Source organism: Dermacentor silvarum, chromosome 8 (assembly GCF_013339745.2).
Source record: "Dermacentor silvarum isolate Dsil-2018 chromosome 8, BIME_Dsil_1.4, whole genome shotgun sequence".
In the NCBI taxonomy this organism is placed as follows: Eukaryota; Metazoa; Arthropoda; class Arachnida; order Ixodida; family Ixodidae; genus Dermacentor; species Dermacentor silvarum.
The window spans coordinates 107,649,351-107,669,405 of NC_051161.1; the positions used below are offsets into that span (position 1 = coordinate 107,649,351).

The 20,055-nt window shown below is 46.2% G+C and overlaps 1 protein-coding gene across 1 annotated transcript in view; it reads right to left on the minus strand.

Annotated features, from left to right (window-relative positions):
• Nucleotides 1-20,055, minus strand: part of LOC119462340 (lactosylceramide 4-alpha-galactosyltransferase-like) — an 85,347-nt gene that overhangs the window by 26,015 nt on the left and 39,277 nt on the right. The window contains exons 4-5 of the mRNA XM_049655181.1: nucleotides 16,734-16,937; nucleotides 14,818-15,033 (exon numbers count right to left, since the gene is read on the minus strand). Of these exons, the coding sequence (XP_049511138.1) occupies nucleotides 14,818-15,033; nucleotides 16,734-16,937 (420 nt within the window). The remainder of the gene's footprint in view (nucleotides 1-14,817; nucleotides 15,034-16,733; nucleotides 16,938-20,055) is intronic.

Here is a 20,055-nt window from a genome sequence, read left to right on the forward strand (position 1 = left end):
AAAGTACATTAGCACGTCCCGGTGTCTTTTCGCATAATTTCCCATACTCCTCAGCGCACGTTGTGGTAAAAGGATATGAAGACCTTTGGTATTTCTGGAATTTCGTGAAGGTATATGGGAATGGCTCAAATGATAAGACACGTGCGCTGCATATTGAGGATAGAATGTTTATGTTTCGAGGTATCGGTTTGTACTAAGCAATAAAGCTTGTGAAATAATTCGGACAGCCTTCATTTGCACCGAAGATCCGGTACGGAAAAATTCTGCTTTGATATAATGCAAATATACTCAGTCAAATAGCTTCTGTATTCCTTTGTAAGAATACTACGTCTAGGGCTGCAGCCAAGTTTTCTACTTCTGTGTCTTTTAATTGCACACACTGGACACTATTTTTTTGTGGTACGTTTCAAGCTGCAAAATATTCGCACAAACACGCCTTTTCCATGACATAACTGAAGACGCCAAAAATATTTCTTAGTAATGTCTTCATAAATGTTTGCCTTAAGAAAGAAATTAACTTTCAAAACACGTAACCTGGGTTTATTGTCTCAAATACATTCCACCTAATGTGCAAAAGACGTTTGGAAGCACGTTCGCATGTTCACGAAACCAGCCAGCAATTTTTTTAGGAAGACGTTGGTACAGTAGAAAGAAATGAAACAAGAACCATAACTAAATGACCTGGATTTGGGAATATGCCATCTGGCGGGAAACCGCCTAACTAAGCAGCGACAAAGGGATAAAAAAACAGCGGCGCTGCTGGCTTCGAACATGCGAACTCACAATTGTGGTATCAGTGATCCTAATCTGTGGTCACGCAGAACACTCGGCTGTCGGTTCGACGTGCTGCGGGAGGCAAAAATTAGGTTTATGTACGTACCACAATAAATTCTGCGACCTTGTTATGAAAAATGCGATTTTGGAACGACTTTTCTTGCCATTTCAAGAGCTGCTGCTGCAACTAGCTGAAAGCTGAGTCATTGAAGTTGATAAATCCCCGATAATATGTCGATCGATGCAATAGGCTCATCGCAAATTGCTTTTTACTGGCCAAAAAAGCCTCCAAAATTTGGCCTTTTCCATAGACTCCCATACTTCGAACTTCGCCCGCAATTTGGAACGGGTTTTCTGTCGTAAGTAATGGTACCGCTTGCATGAGATGTCGGGCTAAGCTTCTAGAGCCTATTTCCACGGTAATATTTTCAAAGATGGCTTCTATGATTAGTTATTTGGGAAAAACGAGGCTCTCCCATAGAAAATGCGCATGTTGTCAGAGGCGGCCGCTAGAGGCGCTGTTCGACGATGTCCCAGATTCCTGGTATTGTGAGCCGTGACGACATTGCGCGCGCCGCATCACTTTGCCTTAGCTTTGACGAGCCATGACGTCACCGAGCCGTGCGGAGTGATTTCCGTGGCTACGCAGAGGCGGAGCTAAGCCGTGACGTCACTGCGTCGGCCCACAGGATATATAGCTCCGCGTCGCCACCACAGTGACACAAAAGCCATGCTGTTTGCGCGCCGAGCACATCGCCGCTAAGTTGGGGAAGCCGAATAACAGGAAGTGCGGCGCGGAAGCCGCCGCGCCGCTACTCGAGAGCGAGTGAGACGACTTCGGCCCTCTCCCGAGTATGGTGCCGCCGAAGCGGCGGCGAAACTTCGGCGATTCGCAGAAGATCCGGAGTCCGCGAAACCGAGCAAGAACGTTTAAGCGTCCACAATCGTCCAGTGACCCAATGTTCGTTCCTCCTTGGGCTGTCGATGATTCCGTGGTTATCTTGCGCAAGACGTGGCCGAGTCTCGAAGCATAACCCCGCAAAACTTGGCCGAACCGAGATAAAGCTAGGTGGGGTCGCCAGCTGTGCTGTTTGACCAGTCTTCGCACCAGTAGTGTGAAGTTTCCCCAAATTTTTTCTCTTGTTATCTTTTTCGGTAGCCTAGACATCGCCACTTGTTCTGCGTGGTTAATGGCACGTTAGAACGGTCGTGTCAAGTTTATGAAGACCATTAAGACACATACGCAGATTGACTCTATGAACTTTTTTTTAATTAAACGCTTTAATCGGTGAGGGTAGCTACATGGCCTTGCATATATGGTGCATTTTACTTTCTTGTACCGTAGGCAGAATGAGAGGGACACGTAAAGGCAAATTGAACAGACACACAGCGCTAGCTTTCAGCAAGAGATTTATTTCCAGTTCTCGGAGGCGTACTTATACTCCACGAAACGTCATAAAACGCGTGTGTCTTGCTGGGAAACTATGAACAAAACCGGGAGAACCACACGCAGACACTTTTGTGGTTACATTGATTATTTAGAAATGTGTCCGTTCAACGCGAACAGAGATAATCGAGCTCTTTTATTGATAAAGAAATACGGGCGCATGAGCTCGAATTTTGGTTCCATAGCGCCAGACGTCGGATTTCTTAACCCATGAGCCTTGTAAGACTTTCGCCTAAAAAATACAATTCTTTCAATATCAGTACCCGAGACAGGCACTAGCCTACAAATCACCTACGACTCCAAATAAATAGCAGACGTTAGAAGTTATCGTCTAAAGCAAACTGGCTTATTTTGTTCAATTGTGAGTTTTTTATTTATTGTTGCTTTTTAAGCTGCGTAACACTGCGAGTTGTTTAATCAGGCTCCTCCTAAATGACTTGTCTCTAATGACAATTTTTTACATGGAGAATCACTTGTTTTCTTCTGCCTATGTGTTGCTGTCAGTTTCGATGTACAATGGTGTTGTCTTTTTATTGTTGCAGCTATAGTCTTATTGGTGTTAATAATCTTTGCATATCATTACCACTTCGTCACACTATGTGTATACCTGTCTTACTATGTACTACACTGATGTTGCTATGTAAGGTCCCTTGGGCCCCATCATGCTACTTTCGCAGCTTTTAGCGCAAAATGGCCGTTAAGTTTTTGTTTACTGGAAAATAAAGGTAGATTAGATTGATTGATGCAAGACTCGTTGTCAAACAAATGAGTAAATATGACATCGGCTAATTCGGGTAAAACAATTTACTGAGCATCCACAGCAGCGGCGATGGCGTTAGCGGCAGCAGCAGCTTGGCGCAGTAAATTATTTCAGAGCAGGATATATCACCTAAGTCTACATATTCTAGAAAAGATAATTGTTGGGCTAGTTGGTTCTGCATAACTGAACAAGTAACTCAGCGCAATATAAAAGAGAGACACAAGAAAGGGACAAACAAGGACAAGCGCTACTGCATACTTAGGGCCTTTTTCGAGTAGACTCGAAATGCCCTCTGGACGCGACACTTCGTCTAAAACGACCACAGGCTTCCCCTGAGTGGGCCGATAGGTATTTGAAGACCTCAGAATAAAGCTGAGCATGGTCCTCCACCTGGTCTCCGTGAGCTGGGACGCAAGTAGTCTGAACTCACGCAGCTTCCTGCTCGCTAGCCAGTCCGGATTATCGTGGTGGCACACTACACGCAGCCAGCCATGCTCAACTTTATTCTGAGGTCTTCAAATACCTATCGGCCCACTCAAGGGAAGCCTGTGGTCGTTTTAGACGAAGTGTCGCTTCCAGAGGGCATTTCGAGTCTACTCGAAAAAGGCCCTAAGTATGCAGTAGCGCTTGTTCTTGTTTGTCCCTTTCTTGTGTCTGTCTGTTATATTGCGCTGAGTTACTTGTTCAGTAAAGTCTGCATATCATCGGGACATTTTCTTCGCCTACCCTCCTAGCTAGGCTTCGTGGCGGTAGCAATACAAACTGCCGCGAAGCCCATGAGGGTAGGCAAATTTGACAAATACATTAAGGCGAGTTCTGCTGCTCTGAAACCATTTACTGCGACAGATAGCAGCCTGACAGCGGACAGCGCCATCTTCCCATGAATAACAGGGGGGGTGCACACAAAGCCTACCGCTATAGTCTCGAATGCTGTTGCCGCCGAAATATGCGCACAGGCTCCAACACTCTCAGAGTTTGCATGGCACACAAAAAACCGCCGCCCAGAGATCCGAAGCTGCGTGATAGTAGGGTCGCTAGTGTTCCTGTATATGCTCCCAAAGTAGCGCTGCCTCCCGCAGAAGCCCGTAACAAGGCACCATAGCGCCATAGCGCTGTAGATAAGCACGTCCGGCTCCAAACTGCACACTACTTGTAGGAACTCCAAATCGACGTCAGGTGACTGTGAGGAATTAAGTTATGCTTTACTCGGCCATACAGACGCGCTTGAATTTGTGTATGAACGTGAGTTCTCACGATGATGACGTAACGAAAAGGAAGAACGCACATCGCAAATTCAGTTAGTTTTGAACTGCCGCCGTAGCAACAAGCCTTAGCAAATTCCGAGCTCGATGTCATGTCCTGAAGCAAATGAAGTGCGGTTCTCATGCGGAAAACTAGCACTGTTTTCATAAACCACTGACACAACGTGACTTATCCCTAGCAGCGACAGTGATATCCGGGTGGGACAATAAATGCCGGAAATTTGTCTGCCAAGCTTCGTCTGCCTCCAGCATTTGCAAAGTGCCAGTCACGATCAGTGCTTAAAGCAAAGAGGGGGGGGGGGGGCGGTGGCGGGAGGGCCCGGCCTTACACACAGCTATAGACAGGGTCTCCTAGCTAAAGGTAGCCACTGCTTAAATAAAAAAAATCACCGTTTCACCCGAAAGGCGAAGCGTCAATTGCGATTAGTAGGGAGCTATTGGAGTAGGGACCGTAGTTTTATCGGCTGTATAAGATTGTACACATTCGCTTACTAACTGAATTAACAAGAATGTTGTCAGAGTGCACAAGAAAACACGAATGGATCACACCCGATGACCGCACAAAACCGCTGTCAAAATGCTGGCGTGAGCAAGCGCGCCCGCCGCAGCGAGCGAAGGTTCGTGCGATCTATCGCTTCAACAAAAACTGAGCGGCGAAAGCACAGCGCATACAAAGGTAGGAGCCGTTTTGCAGATCGTTTCAAGGAAGGGTGCGCGCGACCGGCCGCCTCTGCTCAAAGTACGCAGCTGCTCGCAAAGCAGAAGGCCCTCCCGCATTGGCTTCCAGCTTTCCTCCTTTCGCCTGCGAGATTCCAATTCCCCTTGCGCCCGGTCGCAAGATACCCATTTGGCGCCGCAGCACAAGTCGCCCCCCCCCCTTCCATCCCCCCACGGTTTTTCGCTCAACAGAGGCTGGCGCATTTGCTCTCCACCGTGCGTTCACTCCCCGTGAAAGCGCGCGTCCCTCGCATGCATTCACGCCCATATAGCATAGAACGTGCGACGATGATTTTATCGCCCTTGGACATTATACGAAACCTCACGGTGACGGCGACGCCCACGGCAGAAATGCGCCTGGAGTGTCGATATAATTGCTATCGAATGAAACGATGGAGCGAGCTAGGAGGCTGTGATGCAGGTTCTTGAATGACTCAGACGATTCTCTGAGGCGGATCCTCCTAGAACCCAATTGAGGACAAAGTCGGTTGTTGGAGGACACACGCAAACTTTTAATAAAACTAAAACGAGAAATAACCCATTATATAAGAACTTGAAGAAATATCACAGAAAAAAAACTCGCAGCAAAATCATGGTATTAATAGCACACAAAGTTCGGGCTGATGTATTGCGTGAGGGCTCATATTAATTCGCTGAGGATGGGAGACGGTGAAGCGACTAAAAGACGTGGCGTTCGTCTCACCAACGGTCGGTGTTTTGGGCAGGCTACCGGAGCGCGGCTGTTCTGGCTTGGCGAGAGAAGGCAGGCGGCTTGGCGGCACGGGCAGACGGCGGCAGCGTTCTGGCCAGGCAGCTGGGCGTGGAACTCGGGCTCGTAGCCCGACTGCTCACGTTCTGCCCACGGGCGCAGAAGCTCGCCGGCCTCGGGCAGCAGTTCACGACCGGGTAGAGTGGCGACGCCCAGGAACGGGTTGACAGGAGGCCGAGGTAATGTGAAGTCGTGGTGGCTCGGGACTGGAACCCGACGGCTAGTCTTCAACTCCCGGTCCGGTGGCCGACCTTCTCCTGGCGTCGCTTCCTGGGACTCTCCCCCTCTTCTGCCAGCGCGCCTCGCTTTTCTGCCGCTCTGGCCGATTCGTCGCTCATTGGCCGCTCGAAGCTTCGCGGCGTCTTGCGAATGAATGCCTTCTCCTTTTGTTTTTCTTTTTTTCTTGCGCCGCGTGTTCAAGTGACGGACGGTCTTCGACGTTGTCGTCTTGCAACCAGCACAAAATTCGCCTCCGCGCGCGCGCTCCTTGTCGTCTGCTTGTTTATCTTCATTCACCGCACTGTGTCACGCACTCCACACATCACAGAGGCTCAAACCCCACTCAGTGGTGCTGAGGATCGCGTGTCCTAGTAGCGCTATTTTTTTTCGTTTTGCAAAGAGAATTAATTAGTATAAACTGATTGCCTAACTTTTTAATTATTGGCTTCACCAAGAAAGTGCCAATACGAAAGTTGTAGATCATAATTAAAAATGGCCGAATGAAATGTTTCCAACTAAGTACCATTGATGCAGCTTGTAATTGTCTTTAAAGAAAGCCAGCGAAATACAAAAAACAACCGCGTGTTAGCGGCACTATTTCAGTGCCACGTGTGATTGTGCGCGCGATATAATGGTCACCCCCCCCCCCCCCGCCTCCACTGGAGACATTACGCACTGGGCGCGACCATTTTCGGAAAGCAAGCTGAAGCGTTCTAGACGAGCAATTGACGCACTACAGCATCTTCAGAAGCAGTGGTGCAAGCTGTTGAAACGAGCAGGCTTTCGTGTTAAACGTTATATGGAAAAACCAGTCAGGGTGCCGGGACTGAGGCCGCCATCTCTTGCCAACAAAAAAGTTTATCGATCTCCTAACTGAAAACTATGAGATCAATCGGGCAGTGAGCCTCACAGGTGGTTTCTCGGATTGTTGGAAACCAGCCTCAAACCCGTTTCAGGCCTGTTGTAAATTATTCGGAAAGCTGAGTCGAAGAACTCGACCTCCCGATGCACCACTTGGTGGCGGGGGTGCTGTTGTGACCAATGGTTCTTCTGGACAAATGATCACACCAGCGAGCGTGCAGCTATGCAATGCCATTCACGCTTCATCGTTTTTCGACGCCAAAAACTGGCGACGAACCCATTGTCACCTGAAGCTAATTGACACACTATTATCTGTCGTATCTTCGTCTGTTCGTCGACCAAGAGCTTACAAACAAGATGAGTTCTGGGAACCCATTCTGCAATGCCTTATTGGACATGTGCGCTTCTAAACGGCAACCTCGTTCATTGTATGTTTCCCGTGAAGCACCAGCGCCCTCCCGGACTACGACAGGGCCCTTGCGAAATTGTTGGTGCTGTCATGGTCGTATCGTCAACTTGGTACTTACCAAAATTGGCACACTATGACAAGAGTGTATGACGAACATAAATGATAGATGATAACATTAATGTCATGACATGCGTGTCATGTAGGTCATGAAACAGCCGCCTACGTCTTGGTGCTCTCATGGTCATTTCATTACCTTTGTAGGTCGCAAAATTGGCATAGTATGCCAGGATTGTATGACGAACATAAGTGACAGGTTATGACATAAATGTAATGACATTGACCCAGCGAAAATGATTAACCCTCAAAAACCATTTAAATGGGTTCGGACGTGGGTACTAAGTGAAGTAAACACTAAGGATGCTGGTAGAAGTCATAGTCATGAGCGTGACTCAGCAAGAATAAGAATGAGTCAGCGAAAAAACATTAACACTCAAAAACCACTGGATTGGGTTCGGACGGGGCCCCTAAGTGAAGAAAACACTAAAGGATGATGGTAGAAACCATAGTCATCAGCATGATTCAGCATAAAAGACAATGACTCATCGATAAAATGATTAACACTCAAAAACCACTGGAATGGATTCGAACGTGGGCACTAAGTGAAGGAAACATTAAAGGATGATGATTGAAATCATAGTCATCAGCATAACTCACCATAAATGACAATGACTCAGCGAAAGAAGAGTAACACTTAAGAGCCATTGAAATGGGTTCTGACATGGGTACTAAATGAAGGAAACACTAATGGATGATGGTAGAAGTCATAGTCATGAACATGACTGAGCAACAATGACAATGACTCGGCGTAAAAAACATTAACTCAAAAACCAATGGAATGGGTTCAAATGTGGTACTAAGTGAAGGAAAAGGCTAAACGTTGATGGTCGAAGTCATAGTCATAAGCATGACTAAGTCTTTGCCTTAAGGTCTCTTGGGCCTTACCTAAATACCCAAATACCCAGACAAGACAGGGAACGCATACACGTGCACCGAATACCCAAGAACATGCACCCCATGTTTAACGCCTGCCGCAGACGAGTGAGAGTGGTGACACTCGAACAGTTACACAACGACCCAAACACTCACTACACAGACGCAACTCCCTACCCCTCGAGGCTTCAGAAAGCATTTGCTGCGGTCGTCACTAGCAACCAAGCAATCAAGTCGGCTACGATCCGCACCGAGAGCACAGCCGTGGCCGAAGCGGCAGCCATAGCACTAGCCATACGAGTGGCAGAGGTCAAGAGGCAATCTGCACTAGAGCACTGCACGGGCTCGGGCTTACCCGAAAGCCCAGGCCCGGCCCGGCGCGTGGACCGGGCCGGGCCGGGTAGGGCAGTTTTGTCACGGGCTCGGGCCGGGCTCGGGCACGGCATGTGCTTTTTGACCCGGGCCCGGCCGGGCTCCGACTTTCTGGTGGTGTGCACGTAACGTGCAGCAAGTTATCCTCACGCGTTTCGACTCTCAAAATTTGTTGTCCCAGTGCAGATGGAAGCTAGCAGTCCTACTCCTGTGTAATTCCCTTTTTATCTTCCCTCGTATTTTGTGCCGTTTGAACAGAATGTAAAAGTTCAGAAAGACCGAAGTCGCCTCAAACCACAGGAGGTCATTGTATTCCTTACCTAAATCAATGTAATTAATGCTTTATGCGCTGTGTAAGCGCGTTCGCGACTTGCTGATTCTTCAAAGGCGAATTGGTAAAACGATGACTGGTAAGATATAATTCGTCACGCGGCTGAAATATGGCACTGCGTCCGTCTCACGTTTGTACGCATGTTCTCAACCGGCCGCCTAGCAGCAGCGCATTACGCTGCGCCATGGAGGAACGAGAAGCTTTCTTTCTCCATTTATTCCATCCATGCGCTGCGTTCACGACCGGTCGCGGCTGTGCTTCAGATAGAGTGTACTAGAATACATTCACGTGGGACGAGTGGTTGGGGCGGCGCATGCTTTGCAGCATGCTTGTACGGAACGGCGTTCCTGGAACTCGTTCCTTTTGGGAGGAACGGAGGAACGCCACCATTCTATTAAGGGTCGGTGGAACTGTAACGTTAACTCGTTATGTTTACGAAGGAACGGCAGAAGGAACGGCGTTCCTTCTGTAAACGTTCCACGGCATTCAAACAAATGCACGCACGTACGCAGAACATCAATGCAGGGCGGAGTGGCGACCGCGTCAGGCGCGAAGAACTATCGCTTCCCTGTGACGTGACTATGGTGAATTTTTTTTCGCGAGTTCGCCCTTATATTTTTTTATGACCAGGCTTCAAAATTTTCACGTGACGCTCCTTCCTGTAGACCATCTACATAAACACAGAGCTGGCTGCGGTGTCCAAACCAGCCAGCGCAGATGTTGCCCCCTCGTCTGCGCCCGAAGATATCTTCTCGTTCCGGTGCCAAACTCTTCCATCCGAGGAACAGGATGAGCTGTTGTGGTACCTGCAGGTACCAGTTGACTACTTGCTTAGAGGGACTGAACCAACTTTTCCTCAAGTACAACATGACAATACCCTCAAGCGCTTCGGTGGAACGGCTCTTCGAAATTGCCAACGAAGTGCTGAAGGAAAAACGGGTTCGTCTGTCGGACCCCAACATCGAGATGCAATGCTTGCTGAGGTCAAACAAGGGACTTTACTAAGTTGCGAATATGTAGTCTGGACATAGTTTTACCCACTCGTACTGCTATATTCAATCACCATTCACTAAATGCCTATGTAGTGTTCCTTTCAATGCGGTTTCTTGTGCAAGAAATTTAATTATATTGGTGCATGCGAGTAACTTTCTATTTCCAAATCTGAAGCGCAGTATCCTTACTGCGCATTTGAAGACCAAAGTGGAAAGTGCCACATGTCTTGCACTTGTAATAGACGGGCACCAAAGTTACAGTTAGACATGTTTGGAGTATGTCCCGTGCTCCGTAAACAAATTTGTCTAGGAGCGTTTCTTTGGATTATTTTATCTTCAGTTTTTTTTTATTTTATTTGACATACTACAAGCCAATGATTTGGCTCGAGCAGGAGGGGCTTCATGTAAAATGAAGTATAGTATCAAACAACGCAAGTGATGAACACAAGAAATAGTGCGTATCCTAAAGAAAAAATCTGTGTCATGAAAATTGTTCAACAAATGTGGTCTAAAAGGGAGAAACACAATACACATGTTGTAGAAATGCTAACAAAGTAACCAGAAGCATACAATAAGTAAAGGTCAGAAATTCAAAACATGGCGCTGCATTTCTTTAACAACATCACCAGAGGTAAATGTGCTGGCTGGCAAAGAATTCCACTCCGCGACTGTGCGCGGGAAGAAACTATATCGAAATGCGTTTGAGCGAGCGAAGATTGGTGCTAAAGAATGTTCATGACTGTGTCGCGTTGTCCTCGTATTAAGGCGCCTAACAGATTTTGGGAGAGCTAAGTGAATTTTTCCACAAAGGCAGTTATGAAGGAATGAAAGGCGACTAACTTTTTTTCGGGCTTCCAACGTCGGTACATTATTGAGTTTCATTAAATATGAAGGAGAATCTAGGCGTTTGTACTTTGCGAATATAAATCTAACTGCTTTCCTTTGAATTTTTTCAAGTTGCATAATATCTTTTTGATAATGCTGATCCCATACGACGGAAGCATACTCGAGTTTTGACCTTATGCAAACACTGTAAGCTAAAACATTTGCACTCATTCGTGCATTTTTAAGTTTTCTTTTGAGGAACCACAGTTTTCTCAGGCCTGCTACACAGATATCCGATATATGTGCTGACCACGAGAACTTATTAGTTATAGTAACGCCGAGGTATTTAAACTTGTCAACTTCTGAAATGGGACTGTTTTGAATGGAATATAAGAATGTACTAACTATATTTTTTCTAGAAACACGGAGCAGTACTGTTTTTTGCGACTTTATTCTGCTGCCGGCGATGTTCAAATTCGTATAATATATACGTAGTTCGATGTGAGTTTTTAAATGGCTCACTTTATGGCTCACTCAGGATTGTTGTAACTTCAGAGCCGGGGCATGCTTTTCGAATCCTGTATTCAGGCATGCCAACGGGCAGCCACAAAACAGCACAAAGAACACAGTAACGTAGGGCACACGCCCATATATACAAGCAGCTCCAGGTTACACATGCGCAGTGGCGACCATTCATTTATCACTGCAACTTCAGAACTGCGACACATGTAGCCTATCGCGATATGAACACAAGGATCATCCGACCCTATATTTTAATTTTTATAAATCGTATGTAACGTTTGTGTAACAGCACGTTCCAATGTTCGAAGCGTAAGTGGAACGCGTTCCTTTCGCATTAAAGGAACTTGTAAAGAGAACTCGTTTTAAAATTGGCACGGAACGAGGAACGAGCTTTCGTTCCTGTGTTAGAGGAACGTGTACAACACTGCTTTGCATTGAGGCGCCCGACGTGGATAAATACTGACGCAGCGCTGCGATAGAAGTGTATTGGGCCGCATCAAGGTCGCGCCGTTGGAAACTGCTGGCGATACTGCTCGGCAGGGTCATGCGTACTACTTCGCGTGCGGGTATTTGCGTTCAGACCGCTCAAATGGTGTTCATAATTTCATATAACATGTATTTAGGCCTTAAGAATAAATTATTTCATTCCCTTCTTTTATTTTTTTTTCATGTCACTTGGTGATCTTTTTGGTCTAGGGCCGGGTTGGGGCAGGTTTCGAGCCGGGCTTGCGCCGGGCTCGGGCCTAAGGTAAAGGGGTGGCGGGCCGGGTCGGGCGGGTAACGTAGATTGCTGCCGGGCCCAGGCCGGGCCCGGCTCTCACCATAAATCTTTTAGTCGGGCTCGGGCGGGCAGCCCAACGTAAAAACAACCCACGCAGTGCTCTGCAGGCTGAAAAAATCGGCCCGTGCAGTGCTCTAATCTGCAAACGTTCTCACGGATTCGCAAGAAGCTTGCCGACTGTTTCTCAGGGGTGTCCTCCCTCGGAGCGTCCTAGGCATACTAGGAACTAACCTTCGAGAAGACCACATCATCACATGGTGCCCCGCTCGCGAAGGTGTACAGGGAAACGAACGGGCGGACCGCCTGGCTCGAGGACTAATTTTCCAAGCCGCAAACATATCGACCCGGGAGGAATACCTCACACCTACGCTGCCGCGCGACATCCTCGACAGCCAAAGACGCGCCAGGCAGACAATGGCACCACCCCACCCTAAACTTACAAGCTCGTAATCCAGGAAATGGAGACGCCTACAAACGAACACATATCCCAACATACACACACTCAGCAAAATACAACCGTCCCAATACGATGACTGCTGTCCTTGGTGCGGCGACACCCCAACCCTCAAACACATCACTTGGCATTGCAAACAAAGACCAGCAGAGGAAAACTCACCCCTCGTCACACGCAACGAACTTGAGAGGTCGTGGGAGGCGCGACTCGCCCGGCAGGACATGGGAAGCCGGCAGGCAACCTTGGACCAAGCCGAACGAGCCGCTAGAGCTAGCGGGGCCCTGGAATAGGGGCTTCACCCGCAAGAATCTCAGTCTGCTATTTCAATAAATTGTTTATTCCTCCTCAAGGATAGCTAAAGGGACTCCTGAGGACTCATGACATGAATGTCATGACATGCGTGTCATGTAGGTCATGAAAGAGCGGCCTACGTTTTGGTGCACTCATGGGCGTTTCGTTAACTTGGTAGGCTCCCCGCACACTGCTTCGCATAACATGGATTCCCACAGGGCGTGGGATCTGCCGGCTGTTTTAAGCGAAGCTTTATAGGCTCACAAGTGTCGGCGGTGGTGGTGGTGGTGGCGGCGGCGGTGTCACGCTGAAAAGTGGGCCGATCCTGGCAATAGTGCAGAAAATGTCCAAACTCAATGGCACATACCAGGGACAAAAAAAAGAGGGAATGAGCGAGAGAGAAATAGAAAGAAAGAGAAAGAAAGAGAGAGAGAAAGAAAGAGCGATGGATAGATATAAAAAAAGTGAGAGAAAGGAAGACAGAGAAAGAAAGTCGCCACGAAGGTCAGAGAAAGAAAGAGAGAAACGAAAAGAGAGAGAGGCAGTGAAATAAAGACACAGAGAGAAATAAAAAGAAGAATGGGAACCGAGGGGCTCGATTTTATTAGTCATACCCACATAAAGCCAACAGCCAACGAAGCCAAGGAAAGCATCGGGGAATTTAAGTGTAGTTGAAATTGGAATGTAGAAAATACTGAAGAAAAGGGCAATGAAAGTGGACGAAAGGATAACTTGTCGCCGGCGGGTCAGAGAAAGAAGGAAAGAAAAAGAGAATGGAATAACGAGAGAAATATACAGCGAAAGAGAAAGAAAGAAAGAGAAAAAGCTAGGGAGACAAAGAGATAGAGAAATAAATCGAGAGAGAAAGAAAGATAGAGAGAGAGAAAGAAAAAAAAAACACCACGAAGGTCAGGTACACACGACAAGCTTCGCTTACCTCCACTTTTCTCGACAGGGGAACGGCTGGTGAATTCTCTAACCCGAAATAACAGCAGTGCACCTATGAAAATTTTTCACACCCTTGCGCGCAGCAGTATAGAGGCATTCTCACGCGTTGTGCCAGTTGCTTCACTTATCGCATTACAAAACAGCACACAACACAAACGGTAATTTTGAAGATTTGGGCACAAGCAATTGCGCAGTTGAGACGTCGTTCGCTGCCTACGCGCACCGTTTATCCGGTTAGAAAGACACGGGCGATCGTCACACGCCGGCATCCGGCACAGACAACGTCACTAGATACGTCGCTGCCTTCAGTTCACGCTGCAGTCGCTAGACACAGTATTTTGCGAAAAATGCATTAAATTTATTATGGTATTCTTGTTTCTGCCTGAAAACAAGGTTTTTCAATTATTTTGAGCACCCAAGATTTCGTTTAGGCTACAAATCTTGGCAGCAAAAGTTTTATTCAGTTTCCCTCTAATAAGAGTGATTAATTCTGGAAGCGGTTGTCTCGGAAAAAGGTACCAATTAGGGATGAAAAGTGGATGGGATATTAGAGTGGACGCGAATAATTCTAGAAGTGTGTGAGCTACCATGCAGAGTGTTTAGTACATGAAAAGAGTATGGTAGAAAATTTTTAACATAAGTGGGGTAGAAGGTACCAGAGCGTATGCTGGCGGCGTTACATTTTTGCCAGTATCCTGAAGTGCAACTAGTTGGAGGCCAGTTGGAAACCATTTCGAAACCAGCTCAAAAACTGTCCGAGACAAGTTCGAGACCAGTGCGGGTGAAGTTGAAGACTAGTATGAAACCAGATGGTAACCAATTGGAGACTGACCACTTGGAAACAGTTGGAGACCAGTGGAGACCAATAAAAGGGCAGGTCGAAGCCAATGGGAGCCAGTTCGAAACTACTGGTAACCGGTCGAAATGTTCTTGAAAATCAGTTGGAAACCAGTTGGAAATTCGTTGCATACGTTGTTGGTATACGCCTAATCGAACGTGGTGGATCGGATTGCGTTTACGAACGCGCTTATGTCCAGGCTATATCCTGGTTTATTGTTGGTAGTTTCGGAAAAAGAGACTTGTAAGAGCGTACCGTGAAGCCCGTGTCGCCGCGACATCGGCGTCCGAGCAGCGCTTTCACATTGCGGGCCCCGCATTGGGCCAGCGTTACCCGACGCAGCAGCTGGGGTCCAATGGAGCTCCACTCTTCCGGCCTGTAGACTTCGCGTGCGCGTAACATCAGGTACAGCAGAAAGGGATCGCCTCGGCTAAAAGCCAAGAAGCCGTTGCTCACCATGTCGCCATTCTCCTGCGTGTAACAAAATTAGTTTTCCTTTTTTTTTTTACAGCGAAGCTGTATATGCCTAGGCGAAACGTCCGTCCGTGCCCAGAAAGGCCCTCGGCAAAAACCAGTGCGCATGCGCGAAAAAAAAAAGACCGTCTTTGAGAGGTGTTAGGAGCAAGAGGAGAGGGAATGCCTGGGTCTTTCACCACGTGTTGGTGACGTACATACACCCTCGCAGCATTGGTGCGTGGAGTGCACACGCGCCAAGTGTTAGGGAGCAAAAGGAAAAGGAACGTCTGGTTAGTTTGCACCGTGGGTGTGACGTAGCGCAGCCTGCGGAGAGTGCGCAAGCGCCAAGTGTGAGGGAGCAAGCGGAGAATTAACGTCTTGTGCGCCGCGCTGTTGGTGACATCGTTCCTCTCTCGTAGCGGTGTGCTCGCTCGTCATTCTCTCTCCGACATCGCAATGGCATCACCAGGTGTCGTGCGTTCTCCCAAGGAGCAGCTGGCGTACGAAAAACGGTGCCGCGAACAGCGCCGGGAGTCCGCTCGTCGCCGCCGTGCCGCCAACGCCAATTGTGTACATGTCTTCATTGCTCGGCATAACGGGGCGCGTAAGCTGACACATAATTGCGTAACACAGTTTCGAAACACTTTAATATGCCAGCGTGATAAACCTGAAGATGAACACCGTGGCCGCTCCTTCTTAGCTTCGCTGGTCAACCATCTCTACACGATGTAAGGGCCAGAAAAGATTACGTTTTTTAAGGAGGCGTTGTTGGTATCGACGCAAGATATATATATATATATATATATATATATATATATATATGCGCGTCGATCTGAGGCATGGGAGGCCGGACTTCACACTAGTGCTGTACCAACGTGCTGTACGAAATTCATCCTTGGAAGGGTCTGAATGTGATTTGTAATATGGGGCTGATCTATAGTCTATGCGAGCACATGTGATTATTCGGGATGTAACTAGCGGATTGACCTGATCAGTCAGTTCAGATTCGGGGACCGTGATCGCAGCTGCCGTTGTCGCTCAAGTGTCCCTTTCTATTTTTGGTACAAGTCTGCCAAATTCGCCCAATGAAGAGTCCGAACATTTATTCATATTTGTGGTAATAATCGTACTCTTTCGCATTCACTATACCTTGTCACAGTACGTAGCGGATGACAGGCAAAAATTACATTGAATAAAAGGATGACTTAGACTTTAAATACTTCAGAAAGACTAGCCGACATATTTATAGGTCAACGCATCTGCTTTGTATAGTCTGCTTATCCAAGCAACCTATTTATGAACAATATATTTGTCAAAGGCGTCCTTCTCATCTTTCGCGTGTTGCCTGTAATGCAGTTAGATGGGCGTCGTCGTGTCGGCGGCAGCACATGAATCAAATTGAATTCTTCGATCCAACAAAATTATTGGGTCCGCACTGAAAGTATCGAATGTTCGCGCACCCCATACTCCTATGTCAAATAATAAAACAAAATATTAAGAAATAAATAAATGCGTATTAGTCAATCAGTAAGTAGAGTATTTCACCACGCAGTGACACGGACCCCTTCTCACCAAATGCGCATGCTAAGTGTATCCCGCGCAAGCACATTGGGCGGAGGGCGGCACCGCTAACGGTAACTGCAGACCGGCAACGCTATGCTAAAATACTCTGCAATCGTTCCTTGCATGCAGTGGTCGCCTGCGTAACAGCTCACCACTGGCGACTGGCAGACGCAAGAGGGCAGCGAGTCCAGCGACCGCATCACGATGACGTCGATGTCGAGGTACACGCCGCCTTGCTTGTACAACACCGCCAGCCTGAGAGCATCGGCCAGGTGCTCGACGGGGAAGGCACTCTTGTTCAGGATGTCAGATTCGTACCACAACTCCAATGGCGTCTCCTGGAACACCTCCTTCGGCTGCTCATAGCAGCACCGGAGTTATAAGTACTGTTAAACTCTAAAAATGGCATTTTTCTTTAGCCGCATGAGACACAACTTATTTATGTGTATTACGAATTTCGTTCTATTCGTCTTCTTTCCTTTTTCAACGTTTGACCACGTTAAAGAAAGGCAACACCAGAACACGCAAGACGTTGTAAATGTTTCGGGGAGTATTCTCTCCACAAATGTCCGAACTCTATGCCCGAACGGGCGCGCCGAGAAACAGAAAAACTTGTTACCAGTTGACATCTAAAACAATTATTTCAGCGACCAACAGCGCAACAATTCTTCAGTAACAATAGCCAGCTGCAACATTAGCGGGCACATCGTTTCACCATATACGTCGGCTGCAACAACATTCACGACAGATCTCTTCGTTGCACCCCACTTGGCTACGCTACTATCGCTGTGCACACTCTTCCTTATTGATTCTCACCAATAATAAGTCCTACACTAGAGTAATATATTATTCAAAAGGTTATAGTGGCAAGGATATATTTAATGAAATCTTTTATGTGAAATATATGGAGTTTCTTTAAAAGTTGGTCTCATGTGTGCATTGTAAGAAGAACATGACATTATTCGAAGTGTCCCACTTTGTACTTGCTGCCAAGGCGCTAATTGACTCGACGATGATGTCCAGTAATCATTGTGTGTATGTAAGAAAGCATATTGTAGCATAATTATGATGGCAACATTAAAATCCCACTGAGATTTCTTTCATTAACATAATACCTCAAATGATCGTTTTGTACAGCGAAGCTGTTAAGGGCTTGTTTCTCCAGGACCTATCCGCGTGTAGAAAAAAACTATCATCATCAACATTGACTCGAGTGTCGTCAACTTCTTCCTCAGCTTGCTTATTGGCGCCCCTCAGTTTGCGCTTGTGCCATTAGATACCGTGCCGACACGCGCTCGTGCCAGTGCTCCCTCGTTCGTCGTCGTCGTCTGCTTCACAGCTGGCTGCGTTGCCGGTAATTATTCCAGCGTAGAATTTCACTTCTCTTCTGTCGTCATAATGGGGAGGCCGCGTTTACATAGGTATGAGCCATTCATGAGCAACTGACGACGTGTCCTAACGCGTTTTTTTTTTTCAATTCTCTTTATTTACCAGAAATTATTCTGGCTGGACTCCTGGGCTAAAAGCTGCAAGAGTACAGCTTGATGGGGCCCAGGAGACCATACATACATGACACCAAGTGACAGGTAAACAGATAACAGATGTTTAAAAGCATAATACACAAAAATAAACAAGTTATTTACGCAGATAGTAGACATGATTACACATTGAGAACCTGTACTCTTACTGGTAGAGCCGAAAAAAAAAACAATGCATTTGTGTTAGAATGCAAAACAAACATTATTTCAAGAAACTAACAAAGCACAATTCTACAGTAATACGTATACAACACTCTAATTTACTAAGAGAAAGAAATGATAACACAACTAATACAACAACTAACTGCAATAGGACAAAATAACATCAGTTATATATCAATAGCAAGTAACCAGAACGAAACAAATGACAGTGTTTTGATAGATAATTGAATGAATAAATAAATTAGTAATTCAGAAATATTTCACGTAATATAATTACTGTGGGTTTCTCTAAGTCATTATGTTTATTTAGAATATATGGAAGGTTATGTTTCAAAGACTGGTGTTTATAGTCGGTACGAAAACGGGGTATAAGCCACTTTCCCACGTTTCGAGTATTGATATGATGACTCTGACGCTGCAGAAATGCAGTAGTCTGAATGAAGTGTTGCAACGCAGAAGAACAGATGTAAAATGAACGCAGGATGCAAAACTCATACAAGTCTTGGATTTTAATTATTCTGTGAGTGCAAAAGTATGGGGAAGTTGGAGATAAATAACCAATGTTGGCAATGCGACGGACAGCTTTCTTCTGTAAAAGTAGTATTCTATTTATATTACGCTGAGTCGTAGTAAGCCAAACCAAACTGCAGTAGTTTATGTGTGATTGAAATAGCGCGTGATATATTTTAATTTTTATTTGTGTTGGGAGAATTTCGCGGCACCGCGATAAAACTCCCGTAGTTAAAGAAAGTTGCTTACATAAATTATATATGTGAGAATCCCAACTTAGATGAGATGAAAATGTTACACCAAGGATTTTGTGTTCATCAACAATGTCGATTTTATGTTCTGCACACATAATATCTTGGTTAACGTTGCATGTCTTGTTTCTAGATCTGAAAATTATTACCTTCGTTTTCCCGGGGTTAATTTTAAGTTTATTTGATAGTGACCATGCTATAATGTTACTTAATTATCGGTTACATCTTTCTACCAACTCATCCGCATTTTCGCCAGACAGCAAGACTGTGGCGTCATCGGCATATATGATAAATTGCACAGCTTTGTCGATGTTTACAATGTCATTTATAAAGGCGTTGAAAAAAAGGCCGGGGACCTAATACGCTTCCCTGAGGGACACCTCTACTAACCGGCAATGAAGATGAGCGATGGTTTCCCAGACACACGCATTGTGATCTATCTGTTAAATATGATTTAGCTAAAGCCAGAGGAGTGCCCCGAACACCATACATTTCTAGCTTATGCAATAGTATATTATGGTCAAGCGAATCAAAAGCCTTAGTGAAATCCATGAACAGGCCTAATGTATAGAGCTTGTTGTCGAAGTTTTCTAAAACAAATTCCTTAAGCCTTAACAAAGCTAACTCCGTAGACCTTCCTTTCCGGAAACCAAACTGGGCGTCACTGATAATATCAGCTTTATTTAAAAAATCTGAGAACCGGGTATGCAACATATTTTCGAAACCTTTAGCAAATACTGGTATAATAGATATTGGGCGATAGTTTCTCACGATGTTCTTGTCTCCACCTTTATACAGAACGGACACCCGAGAACGCTTCATTTGACTTGGAAATTCTCCGGACTCCACTGCTAAATTAAATATATAAACAAGTACAGGGGCAACATACTCTAAAACAAATTTTATAGGTCTTATCTGAAGATGGTCTATATCTAATGCACTACTATTATTAAGACTCATAAATGTTCTATAAACTTCTGGTTCATCTGTGGGATTAAGAAATATGCTTTCAG